The 13,018-nt window shown below is 45.0% G+C and overlaps 1 protein-coding gene across 1 annotated transcript in view; it reads right to left on the reverse strand.

The window, feature by feature from the left end:
* Positions 1-13,018, reverse strand: part of CFTR (CF transmembrane conductance regulator) — a 1,002,572-nt gene that overhangs the window by 561,760 nt on the left and 427,794 nt on the right. The window contains exon 10 of the mRNA XM_069228908.1: positions 8,785-8,967. Coding sequence (XP_069085009.1) covers positions 8,785-8,967 — 183 coding nt within the window. The remainder of the gene's footprint in view (positions 1-8,784; positions 8,968-13,018) is intronic.

Here is a 13,018-nt window from a genome sequence, read left to right on the forward strand (position 1 = left end):
CACGACATCATTGATCTATCAACTAAATCATTAGTGCATCAAGAAACTGGTCGCCCAGTTGAATCCTGGCCTCCTGCTGGGTATGAGGAATCCCCATGCCATCCCTCCAACAGTCCAGGTGTTGTCAGTCCTGCATTTCCTGGTGAGTGGCTCTTTTCAGGTCATAGTGGGACTGGCTGCAGGGTTTTCACAGCCCAAGTTCTGTAAGGTGTTGCAGGATGTGCTGGATGCCCTACTCAAGCATGTGCACAATTACATTAGGCTCCCACTACCTCCAGATTTTCCCACTGTAAAAGCAACCTTCTACAACATCTCAAATGTCCCACATGTAATTAGGGCCATTGATGGGACTCACATTTCCCTGGTACCTCTGAGGGTCAACGAACAGGTCTACAGAAACAGGAAAAGTACATATTACCTCAATGTAAAAGTTGTGTGTCTTGCACATGTGAATGCTAAATTCCCTGGATCAGTACATGATTCCTACATCCTGAGGAACAGCAGTGTCCCTGCAATGATGTCACAGCTACAGGGATAAAGGGCCTGGCTCATAGGTATGTGTACTGCTCTCCATGTCAGACGTTTATACCCCTCATGACACAGTCAGCACTCTGCCTAGCAACGTTACCTATGGCCATGTTTCCTTTTCCACAGAGATGACTCCGGATACCCCAACCTGCCCTGGCTTCTGACACCTGTGAGACATCCAAGTACATTAGGGGAGAACAAGTACAATGAGGCACATGGCCGGATAAGGTGTGTGATTGTACGGACTTTCGTTCTCTTCAAAGCTAGATTTCGTTGTCTTCATATGTCTGGTGGTGCCCTACAGAACAATCCAGGGAAAGTCTACAAGGTCATTGTTGCATGCTCCATAATCTGGCCCTCAGAAGGCACATCCCACTGTTGTAGGAGAGGGACATTAATACCGGTGCAAGGTTTATGGCCAATGACTCTGATGCTGAGTGGGAGGCTGATGATGATGAGGCACATGACAACAGGACTGCCATGATTTGTCACTACTTTCCTTGATGTACAGGTATATCTGCATTACATATCATATGCATATGGGAGATGTATTGCTGAAGCCAATCCGTAGCCAGTATTTGCATGCATCAAGGTATGTTTGGGGACTAGAGCCTTACATACTGGTTAGTGGAGAGGTAGTTGAAATGCACAGCTTTTAGGTTCATTTGTGGAATGCTGGTGCCATTGCGGTACAGCCTTCTAGCTGTACTAAAGGGTTAGGGTCCTCAGGCTGCTTCTTTGGGGATACGTTAGGGGGACTTGTCATACTGTGTAGGCATATCATGCATTGTCATCTGCAGTGGCAAGTACCTGTTCCTGGCTACTCAAGGAGTTGTGCAATTGACGATGTTACCTATGTTTCATCTTTCCTGTCCCATACGTGTGTGAATGCCAATGCAGACCCTTACATATGGTGTAACATACCTGCTGGGACACTCATTCCGTGTTTGTGTTCAACTGCTATTGATGTATGACTGTGGATTACATCCCTTACAACATTGCACCTCATTCCATTTATTTATCCTTCTTCAGGTGACATCTCTGTTTGCAGTCTGCTTGCTGATTTGCCTGTTGGCATAGTTGACAGTGGATGTTAAAACAATATGGATGTACTTACACACCTGCTGGAGTATCCCACTACAACAGTAACTTTGACAGTATAGTAGTGTAGACGTGTATTCTTTTGTTGTTCTGTAACACATTTGGCAATACAAACAATAAAGGGACATGCACCATGACTTGTGATCAAAGATGTTTATTTAGTGTAGCATTTCACAGTTCAGAGGAGTAGGGTAGTGCTCTAGGTGATGATCAGAGTGGGTGGTCCAGCTGTTAGGTTCATAGGTCCTCTGTCCATTTGCCTAGGAATGATGTGACCTTGGTATTGGACACCCAACAGGGTGTAACAGTGGCACACAAGGGTGACATTTCAGAAGAGGGATCACTTCCTCGTGGGGGGATTGGTCTTGGCCTGAGGTCCTGCAGGATGTCTGGATGCGTGACATCTTTTAGGGGGGGGTCCTCAGCTGCAGGGGTAGGGGTGCTGGTGTCTTGTGGGTCCTCCTACCGTGCCTCCATTCCAGTAGCAGGGGCTGATGTTGAGGGCAGTGGTGTTGACTGACCACTGGATGGGGCCTGCTGTTGGGTGGAGAATGTCCGCAGGATGCAGTTCAGTTCCTTGAACTCCCATAATATGGAGGCTATGGTGGCATTGTGTGCCTGCCACTGCTGCCTGGCCTCCTGGCGGTATTCCTCCTTCAGCCTTTGTGTGTTCTGCAAGGTGGTGAGTATCTGGCCCAACTGGTCCTGGGTTTGCTGGTAGGCTCCCAGGACTCTGGAGACGGCCTCCTGGCCAGTCGTGTCATGTGCCTGCCTCGACCCTTGTCCCACGATTGGCCTCCCACTGGCACTTTTCCCCTGTGCCCCTAGTGCAGTGTGCCCCCTCTGACTGACACCAGGACCGTCATTGTCTTGGGTTTGCACCCTGTCCTGTGGGACACACTGATGACTGATGTGACCTTCGGACACAGGTATGGGAAAGTGGGGTCTACTGTGCACTGGCTGCCACAGGGGAGGTGGTTTGACTTGTGGGCAGGGTGAGGCTGGTGGTGGTGGACTGACCACTCATGCCTGATGGGCCAGATTTGTAGTCCGAATCCAGACTTGCAAGTGAATCCTCCACTATTGGTGCTGCATCCAGGCCTGGGTTTCCTGTCACTGGGCTCCTCTGCTGTGTGTCAGTACTTGGGAGACCTGTGAGATGAGAGGTATTGTGTCAGATGATGGTATTGTAGCGGTGACACATATGGTTGTATGCCGTCATGTACTGTATTTGAAGGGCAGTAATGGCATTGACAGTTTCCAGTCCACTGCTTGTGTTCCCATCAGTGGAAGGTTACAATGTCCCTATTTTGGAGTATAGTTTACATTTGTCTTGCTACTGTCATTGCCATGTACTCGTGTGCATTCCTACCACATATTGTGATGGGGAGTGACATGGTTTAACATGCAGTTGCAGAGATGTTGTATGGAAGTAGCAGTCAGGCAAGGGTAGGGAGTCTTGCATTGAGTAGTTGTGGTACTTACTGCTGTGTGAGGCATACATGACCTAGGTGGGGCTGTAAGGGAATGGCATTAGTGGGGAGCTGTGGTATACAAGGGTGGGCATAGGGACAATAGTGGGTTTGTGCACGTTAAGGTGGTTTGAGGGGGTGAGAAGGGGGTGGGGGTACATGCTGTGCACAGGGACATGGTAGCCAGTGAGTACAGCAGACTTAACAGTGTCCAGTCCAGTAGCAATTCCCGTTAGCCCTTCCGGATGTAGTATGGCCAGGACCATCTCTTCCCACTGTGCCATGTCTGGGGGAGGTGGTGAGGGTCCTCCACCAGTCCTCATGATGGCCACTTGGTGCCTGGAAGCCATGGCCTGTACCTTCCCCCTAAGGTCGTTTCACCTCTTCCTAATGTCCTCCCTTGTACGTGGATGGTTCCCCACTGCATTCACCATGTTGACTATCCTCTCCCATAAGTCGTTCTTCCAGGCTATGGATGTCTGTTGAACCAGTGCTCCAAACAGTCGCGGCTCCACTTTGACTATTTCTTTGACTATTACCCTGATCTCCTCTTCTGAGAATCTGTTTTTTTTTTGTGGTGCCATGGTGGTTGTGTTGTAGGTGGGGGTGTATGGTGTGCAGGGATTCTGGGTGTGCTGTTTGTAGTTATAAATATGTGTGATGGTATGTGTGTGTGCTCTGTGGTGTTTGTGTGCAGTGGTGTGTTGTGTGATGAGTGCTTAGTATGATGGTGCCTGTGGTATCTATGTGCAGTGCCTACTTTCTGTGTGCTCTTCTCTCGCTCTATCAGGGTCTCTAGTTGCAAAGGGTTCTGGCTATGTGTGGGGGTGTGTATGTGTTTCAGGTGTTGCTTTTGGTGTTATCCCATCTGGTGCAGTGTTGATGCGGTGGCGGCTATTTTTTTCCTGCGGCGGTTTGGACCGCCAATGGATTACCGCCATGTTGGGTTCCGCAATGCTGATTTGTGACTCGGAATTTGGCAGGCGGTATTTTCTCGGCATGGCGGTGGTGCAGCATACCATTGTTTGGGCCAACTGTGTTTTTTTTTGGTCTATTTTGGCGGTGCTGTGTGGGTCACTCGTAAAGCGGCAGTCTTCACTCCACCATCGCTGGCGGTGTATTGGCTGCCATTTGCACAGCGGTCTTCGGTAATGACCGCCAAACTCGGAATGAGCACCATAGTGTTTAGTGATGTTAAAACATCCATTATTGCAGTTCGTACCCCTTTTAACCTGTTTCGACTGTTACCTCGGGCCCTTTGTATTTTTCACTGTCAATAGCTGTGGAATGTACATTTTCTGTGGCAAAGGTAGTATGGGAGCACACCTGTAATAAAGGGCTCACTCTGTAGTTAGCATATTTGTTTTATGAAAACAATCTATCACATATTTTCACATCTCAGTTTCAAACATGATTTACTTTAGATTCTTATCTTCGTTGCCACCCATCACTGTTCCATTACTACAGTAAATAATAAAACGTATTTACCCCGTTTAATCCAACTTCACATAAACTCCTGTAACTCTGCAGGCAGGAAGGAGCTCTTATTTATCCTCCCTCCACTAAACAACTGACCCCACACATTTAAACCACATTTCCTGTTTTTCTGGAATGATTTGCAAGTTGGCTAAGACTGTCTTTTAGAGGCATGGATTGAAACGTTCTAGCCAGTATGTTTTGAAGAGAACCATTTTTTATGCCAATAGATCTGGCGGTTCATCGAACTGTGTCCACACCACAAATCTGTTTTGGTTTCATAGTCACAGGTTCAAATCCTGTGAATTCCTGCGGAACCAATGAGCCTTTCATCTCTCACAGGTCAATAAATTGAGTAGCACCGAGTTAAGTATAAATAGACCTCTGTACTTAGATGCACCAAGGGTAGATGTGCACCCTACGAATACACACATTTTATTTTCAACCACTAGCAATGTCAATTCTTACTGCAAAAGCTGGAATGAAGGTGAGAGAAACTGATATGTGAGGTTTACACATGTTAAAAGATAGACCATTTATTTTATTGGGTATTTCATAAAATATTTATATGGTGGAATACACTGTTGTTTTGATGCTAAAGAGCATGTGTCTTCATGTACTAAAGATTTTAGCATGTGCACAACACCGAGATTCAGTGAATCAAAGGGTTTTGCGAATGCTAACACTTTTTCAAATGTACTAAACCCATTTAACGACTGATAAAAGATTTTTTCAATGGTTTAATGGATTTGGGGCACCATGCCAAATCAGTATTTGGAAGGGCATGTTTAGGGCATTCTTCCCAAATACCAATTCATTATGGTATGTGTTAATGTTTTGCACCTGAAATCCGGGCTAGCACCTCAAATGAAGCTGTAACCATTTGCAAATGGGAAGGGTTCTGAAAGGACCCCTTCCCCTTTGTGAATGTTGACAAAACATAGTCATGGACCATGGCATATTTTAAAAAAAAATATGCCAAACTTTTCATTTTTTATAATGTATCTGGGAAAACAGGTTGCATTTTTTTTAAAGTGCTTCATTTTAAAGCAGTCGTAGACCTGGTGGCCTGCTGATTCCAGCAGACTATGATATTTGTGTTGGCAAAGAATCACAGGGTCACAATTTATGATCTCCCTGAATAATACTCATGGGGTAGGTCAAATCGAGACCCAGTATGGTTATTTGTTTTGTGAACAGGCCTATTAGGACATAGATGTGTCTGCAAACTAAAAATGAATTTGCTAAAAGTCCGTGCTCAAATTTTAACAACGTTTACCAAATACATTTTTTTGTAAATAAGTCTCACGGTGATTACCTCGCCCTGGGTATTGCATGTGTCTATGTCATCCAAGAGAATAACAATAACAATAACTGTGCTCGTCCTACAGCCAGCATTCCTTCTTCTGACCATTTTGCCTATTATTGACTGATGAATACTCTTTGCGGCTGAACACATTTCGCCTTTACTAGTAACATATACCAAAGCCCACAAACACTTTATATTGAACTGCCACTTTAAGCAGGGGCGGCCCGTCCTTTAGGACAGAGGGGCCATGCCCCACCACCTTATGCCCCTCATGAAGAGTGTCTGTCAGGCTGAACAAAGGTTAGCCTGACAGACACTCTTCATTTTCAGCTCAGACAGCCAGGAGTGAGACATGCGCGATTTGCGCAGACTCCTGGATGCCTGAGCTGAACTTTGCTGGGCTGAGGAGGTCACAGCTCCTATGGGTGTGATCTCCTCGGCCCAGCAAAGGTGCCTCGACGCCCTCACCTGGGTGACGAGGAAAGCATCACTCATTGACACACACCCTGGGCGCTTCAGGTTTAAGCCCTGAAGCACCCAGGGCGAGTCTCAATCTGTGACACTTCGTCACAGAGTGGGGTAGGGTCAGCAGCCTCACTGAACCCATCCCACTCTGTGACGAGGCTGGGACTGCTGACTTCCCTCATTGGCTGACCTAAGGTCAGCCAATGAGGGAAGACAGCAGTCCCAGCCCTCCTGGGACCTCGGGCTGAAGGTTAGTGTGTGTGATGTTTTAAAATGAATGTTTGGTGCATGCGTGCATGTTATGAGTGTTAATGGATGTGCGTGCGTGTGTGAAAGAATGAGTGTGTGTGTGTGTGTGATGTTTTAAAATGAATGTTTGGTGCATGCGTGCATGTTTGAATGGTATGAGTGTTGTTCATGGATGTACGTGCCTGTGTGTGTGAAAGAATGAGTGTGTGTAAACTTTTAAAATGAATGTTTGGTGCATGCGTGCATGTTATGAGTGTTAATGGATGTGCGTGCGTGTGTGAAAGAATGAGTGTGTGTGTGTGTGTGATGTTTTAAAATGAATGTTTGGTGCATGCGTGCATGTTTGAATGTTATGAGTGTTGTTAATGGATGTGCATGCGTGCTTGCGTGCCTGTGTGTTAAAGAATGAGTGTGTGTGTGTGTGTGTGTGTGTGTGCTTCCTGCCCGCCCCCCTCCCTCCTAAAGCTGGTGGCCACCACTGACTTTAAGGTTTGCGTTTCTGAAAGCAGCCTGCAATATTTATATGTACAATCATGTAGAAGATCTAAGAATAGGTAAATTACATCCGCTATGTGGAATTTTGTGGATTGAAATTGGTTAAATAAAAGGTATGCAAGCTGAGCTGCTGTGTGTTGGCCAGGCCTAGTGACTTTGCTAGTGCTTGTTATGTGTTCCAGTTGGTAGAGATTAAAGAAGAGGGTTTGGGTGCCTGCTATTTATTCACAGAGAAAAAGGTGATCGAATTAGAGGAACAGACATCGAGAGGATGAATGATGAAAATAGATGTTAATTTGATGTTCCCGTTCTCTTGCCCCTCTTTCCAAGTCGGATGCCAGACCACTGCAGGCCTTCTGAGGTTTCTAGCAGAGATTACGCCAGTGACACCAAACTCCAGACGTGGCAAAGGGCTAATAGGGGAAAAGTTAGCAGCAAAATCGGGGATAAGTGTAGCCAAACAAAGGCTTTAGTGTGTTTAGGTGGCGTCTAGGGGAATAGCGGTCTTGATGCCAGACCCCTAGATTTTTATAACTGGAACTTTTTCTACCTATTTGCCTCTCAGGTACCAGTTTCCCTTTATATTTTGACTGCCTTCAAAGAGTACTATTTTAGTTTTATTTAGAATGACTGTCATCCATATTTTATGCTGTAGAGGGACAGTGTGTTCAACAAAGTTTTTCAAATCATTTGGGGTTAGATTCATGAGAACTATGTTATCTTCGTATTGGAGTGATGTCAGCAGTTATCCCAATTTTGGGGGTGTAAGTAAGCCTCGTCCAACCTTTTACTCAGACTTGAAATAAAGAGGTTGGAAAAAATTGGGGCTAGTATACATCCCTGCGTACAACTTCGCCCAGTTCTTTTTGCCTGGGATGGGCCCTTGTTCATACCACAGCTCACCTTTGCCCAGGATTCACAGTACAAAAGCTGGATCGCTCATAAGAGATTTGCCAGGATGTTCCGTGATGCTAGTTTATATCACAGCAAATTCCTATCCATGTTGTTGAAAGCTTTTGAAAAATCAATTAAGCTCATGGGGCAAAAATCTGTTTGATTGCATATGATCAGGACCATTTTTTCCTGCCTGCAGCCTGAGGCAACGAGGGATAGAGGAGCGGCGCATGGTCGAGTAGATATGTGTTTTTATTTTATTTTATAATTTAATTTTCATTTACACTCCCTCGAGCACGTGCCGCCCCGTCCCTTCTCATTGTCACGAGCCGCGACTGATTACACCACTGGCCTATTGCGCAGGCTGGTAAAATGATGTACATTCCATTGACTCCTTTTATGTTTTTTGCCTGTGTGAAACATTATATAACCTGGCTCCAGTGTTTCCATTGGCTGATAAGGCCAAACTCGTCCCAGTGAGACCATTCTGTCTTCCTGTTTTGCATCATTAGTTTTCAACTTTTTGCCTGAACAGTGCCTAGTCTAACCTAGAAAATCTTAGTGTAGTAAATGGCTCACCAGAGGCTACAGAACCTAGGATAGTGATCATACAAAGAAGCAAACAACATTTGTTAATTATGCTAACAATATTTACAAGCTATGATATGAAATCGAGGCTACATTGACATGGTAGAATCAGCAACATTTTATGGTATCTGCGGTAATTCACATGAAATATAACTATTGTACTTTGGTTAAACATTCTCACATAGGTAACAGAAACTCGCAAATTACCTTGCCTGCGCCAGTGGAGCCAGCAACAGCCAACATCTGCCCTTTCTCTATTTTGAAGTTGATATCTTCAAGAACATGGGTGACTTGAAGTGGAAAATTGCTAAAGATGACACTTGGATCCTCCCCCGAAGTCCTTCTGCCATTGCTCTCCAGTTTAGCTTTTTCAAAAATCTCACCAAATCCCTGCAAAATATATACATTCCACGTTAGCAGGACTTATACAGGACATGTTCAAGTTTCAAAATGTGTGTTGTAAAATGAATTTTATGGTCAGAAGTAAAAACAAAGTCATCAATGCATTACGTAACAGTGGCTTCTAATAAAGAATAAGAACATAGTATACCACAAAATTGTAATAGGTGCCTGTTAGACAACTATCTACAGGTTCTGGGACATTGTAATAAACAAGTTGTTACATCCATTGTGACCTCAAAAAAATCACTGTGAATCTAGTACCATCAACAAGGTGTGGCAAACCCAAATTGTCAGAGAGATGTCATTGTGGATATCAACATTGTATGTAGAAGAACAAAACCAGAAAGTGCAGTAGGGTAAGTGTAGATAAAAACATGGGGTCACCATAGCAAAGTGCAAACACAGGTATTGCACGTAATTTACCTTCCCCAGTCATGAGGGCAAGTGTAGGGTTCAAGGAGCATGGTCTAGGGAGGGTAGGCGAAACCATGTGAAACAGGCAATCACAGTGAATGTTAAGAGGGCCTAAAATGTTACGAAGGATGCCACATCACATATTTCACACAGATTAGCAGAAGGTACACGGCATTCCACCTTCATCAAACATCAGTATGATCCATTTCCCACTCATCCCTCATCTCACATGTTTGCAATATAGGAAATTTGAGGCTGGAAAAGCAGTCGATAGACAACGTATGTACATGTAGATCAGAACACTTCAGGTAGTCTAAAAAGGTCAGCATGTGATGTGACAGGCTGCACTCACAGATCACCTGAGATAATCTAGGTAGGAATGGGCCGGTGCATCCTTTATGAAACCTAAGGGTGGAATTTAGAGCACATACAGTCCTGTAGTATTGGTTATTAGGAGTCTCAAAGCAGTGTAGGTCTATTGACTTATCAAGACATATCTCCATACCAGATAGAACAAGGCTGTCTAATCTTTAAGCTTGCAAATGATATGTTCTTGTCAGGCCATCATTTTCTAATACCTTTCATCATTTGTGTTTCCATCATTGGTTTGGGAATAAATGAAATTCCTCACAGAGCTCATGAAACAATTTTACACTCACCTATAAGCATGAAGTTTATGGTTTGGATGCCAACTTCTGTGTATCACCCACTTCCCTATCTTAATAGTCAATTAGCTCCACAGTGGTGCATCCATATGGAGATGACAGTCTACTCCCAAATGTCTGTGTGCTGTGAGGCATGCAGGCTTTATAGCATGTATATATGAGTTATATTCCTTTGGCCTCTCAACCTTTACTCTGGATAGCTGGTTCAGGTTCTCCTTCGCAGGAATGATATGTCTTTGATCTTGACCCAAGTTGGCTAGTTGTGTCACTTGAGTAACATGAGGGCAAAACATTAGAGCAGGTGGGTATAGACGATAGGAGCTCATGTGAGCTAATGAAGACCACCATTGTTGTATACAGTTTTAGGGGGACTGAAGCACAGCCTTGCCAAACTCAGATGAACTTCTCAATCAGAGAATCAATCTCTGATATTTGGATTATATTTTTTTCACCGCTCAACCCATTCTCTGTATATCTGGTCCAGGACCCCCCTTGCAGAAATGATATCACATTTAAGCTTTACCATAGCTGGCTGATTCTGGCACTTAGATAACATGAGGACAATATATGCCAGCTGTTGGGCCAGACAATAGGAGCCAATGTGAGCTAATCATAGACCACTGCTAACCATTGTTGCATACAGTTTAGGTGGTTTAACCCTTTGTCTCGCTAATCAAAAAATGAAACTCTTTGTCAGAGAATCAATCTCCAACAGAGTAGTGTTTGTAATTACAAAGGATAGCATATTTATGACGTAACTGAACCATGGAACTGCAAGCTTTTTTCCTAATTTTGACCTGACCATATTAGAACAACTACAAGTCCGACCAGTATGCAAAGTGAGAAGATGTTTTGATTAAAACAGGATGTATGTTGTCTGGCACCATTTAAACCCTTGTTGACCAGGATTCCTAAATAGCTTCAGTTGTGGAGCAACACTCTGAATCCATGTTGCATCAACACTGTTCTAGTAATGGATTTTGACATGGGCAGTGCTTCACATCTGGCCCAACTCACACAATATCCAGAGAATAAAGAATGCTCATCTATAAGGGGTTTAGGACCATATGTACAAACATATTTTCCCATTGACACAGAATGGATAAAACCCCTTGGTACATCTGGCCCTTAATTCTTTTCAAAGAGATTGCTGGCTTCGACAATGTCAAAAGTATGTTATCTGCATAAAGCAAGGTCTTTTGTGGGCCTGCTTAATGCCTTCCATATCAGCAGACTGATGGATATTGCCTGCAAGGGGTTCCAATTCTAGTGAAAGTGGGCAGCCTGTGTGAGCCCCAAGGTTAAACCGGGAATATATCAAAGATAAACCAATAACCGGCAACCTGAGCCAAACGGTAGAAATACAACTAGTGGACCTTGGTCATGAAGTAAGCTGCCAGACCCGCTCTTAAAAAGGTTCTGGAAATGGTGCCTTTTTCTCCATCGGTCATTAGCCATAATAAATCACCATTGTCCTCATGTTATATCTGAAAAACCGACCTGACAAAAAACCCATCTGCATTGGATGTATTAAGTCCAGGATCAGAGAGCTACGTTTATCCAGGAAGTTCACTAGTATGATCCTGTCCAGATTCAACAACAAGATCGTTTTGTAACTGTAACACATTGAAGGATTTTTTATCTGGTTTTGCAATCAGAACCACAATTGCTCTATTAATTTTGGGTCTTGGCCCACCTTGTTGTTCCACATATTTACACACCTGGAATAGCTGTTGTGAAACCTAAATTTTGTTGCTTTTGTAATATTCTACTGAGGACCCACCATTTCACAGAGCCTTTGCCGTGGTCATGCCATCATTAGAGTTCATAATTTAACCCCTTCCCCGCCACGGACGTAATGGTTACGTCCATGGCAGCGCCCGTGTGGCGCCAAGGACGTAACCATTACGTCCTGAATGCTGCCCTCGGGAGAAGCGATAGCGCTCCCCCCGAGGGCCACCCCCCCAGGTCAGGGCTGAAAGCTGACAATCACACAACCTCCCCCATCGCGCTGGAAGCTCTCGAAAGAGAGAAATGCTCAGCATTTCTCTTTGGATCACGTGGGGGAGGCACGGAGAGGCTTCAAAGGGAAGGAAATGTATTTCCTTCCCTTTGAAGTCTCTCCCAGGGTTGCAATCCGGCTTTTGAAACCCCACTAGACACCAGGGATGTTTTTTTTGGGGGGGAAAGTGACAAAAAGGGAGCGACCCCTTGGGCAAAGGTCGCTCCCAGGGGGGCAAATTATGTTTAGGCTATTTCTGCCCCCCCTTGGGGGCAGATTGGCCTATTTTTATGAGGCCAATCTGCCCCCAAGGGGGGCAGAAACCACTAGACACCAGGGAGTTTTTTTTGTTTGTTTGTTTTTCACGTAAGGGGAGCGACCCCTTAGGCAAGGGTCGTTCCCCTGGGGGGTAAATTTATTTTAGGCCAACCCCATGGGGGCAGATCAGTCTATTTTTATTAGGCCGATCTGGCCCCACGGGGGACAGAAACCACTAGGCACCAGGGATTTTTGTTGTTGTTGTGTTTTACAGATGGGGAGCGTCCCCTTAGGCAAGGGTCGCTCCCCTGGAGGGGCAAATTGTATTTAGGCCATTTCTGCCCGCTTTGGGGGCAGATCGGCCTATTTCAGGTCAATCTGCCCTCATGGGGGGCAGAAACCTCTAGGCACCAGGGCAAATATTTATAATTTTTAAAAAAAAATTTTGTTTGTTTGTTTTTTTAGAGATGGGGAGCGACCCATTAGGCAAGGGTCGCTCCCCTGGGGGGCAAATTGTATTTAGACCATTTCTGCCCCCCTTAGGGGCAGATTGGCTGATTTTAGGTCAATCTGCCCCCAAGGGGGGCAGAAACCACTAGGCACCAGGGATCTTTTTTTTGCGCCGTCACGCAAGGGGAGCGATCTTGTAGGCAAGGGTCGCTCCCCGGGGGGAGGGGGGCAAATTTATTTTAGGCCATTT

Source organism: Pleurodeles waltl, chromosome 4_1 (genome assembly GCF_031143425.1).
Source record: "Pleurodeles waltl isolate 20211129_DDA chromosome 4_1, aPleWal1.hap1.20221129, whole genome shotgun sequence".
In the NCBI taxonomy this organism is placed as follows: domain Eukaryota; kingdom Metazoa; phylum Chordata; class Amphibia; order Caudata; family Salamandridae; genus Pleurodeles; species Pleurodeles waltl.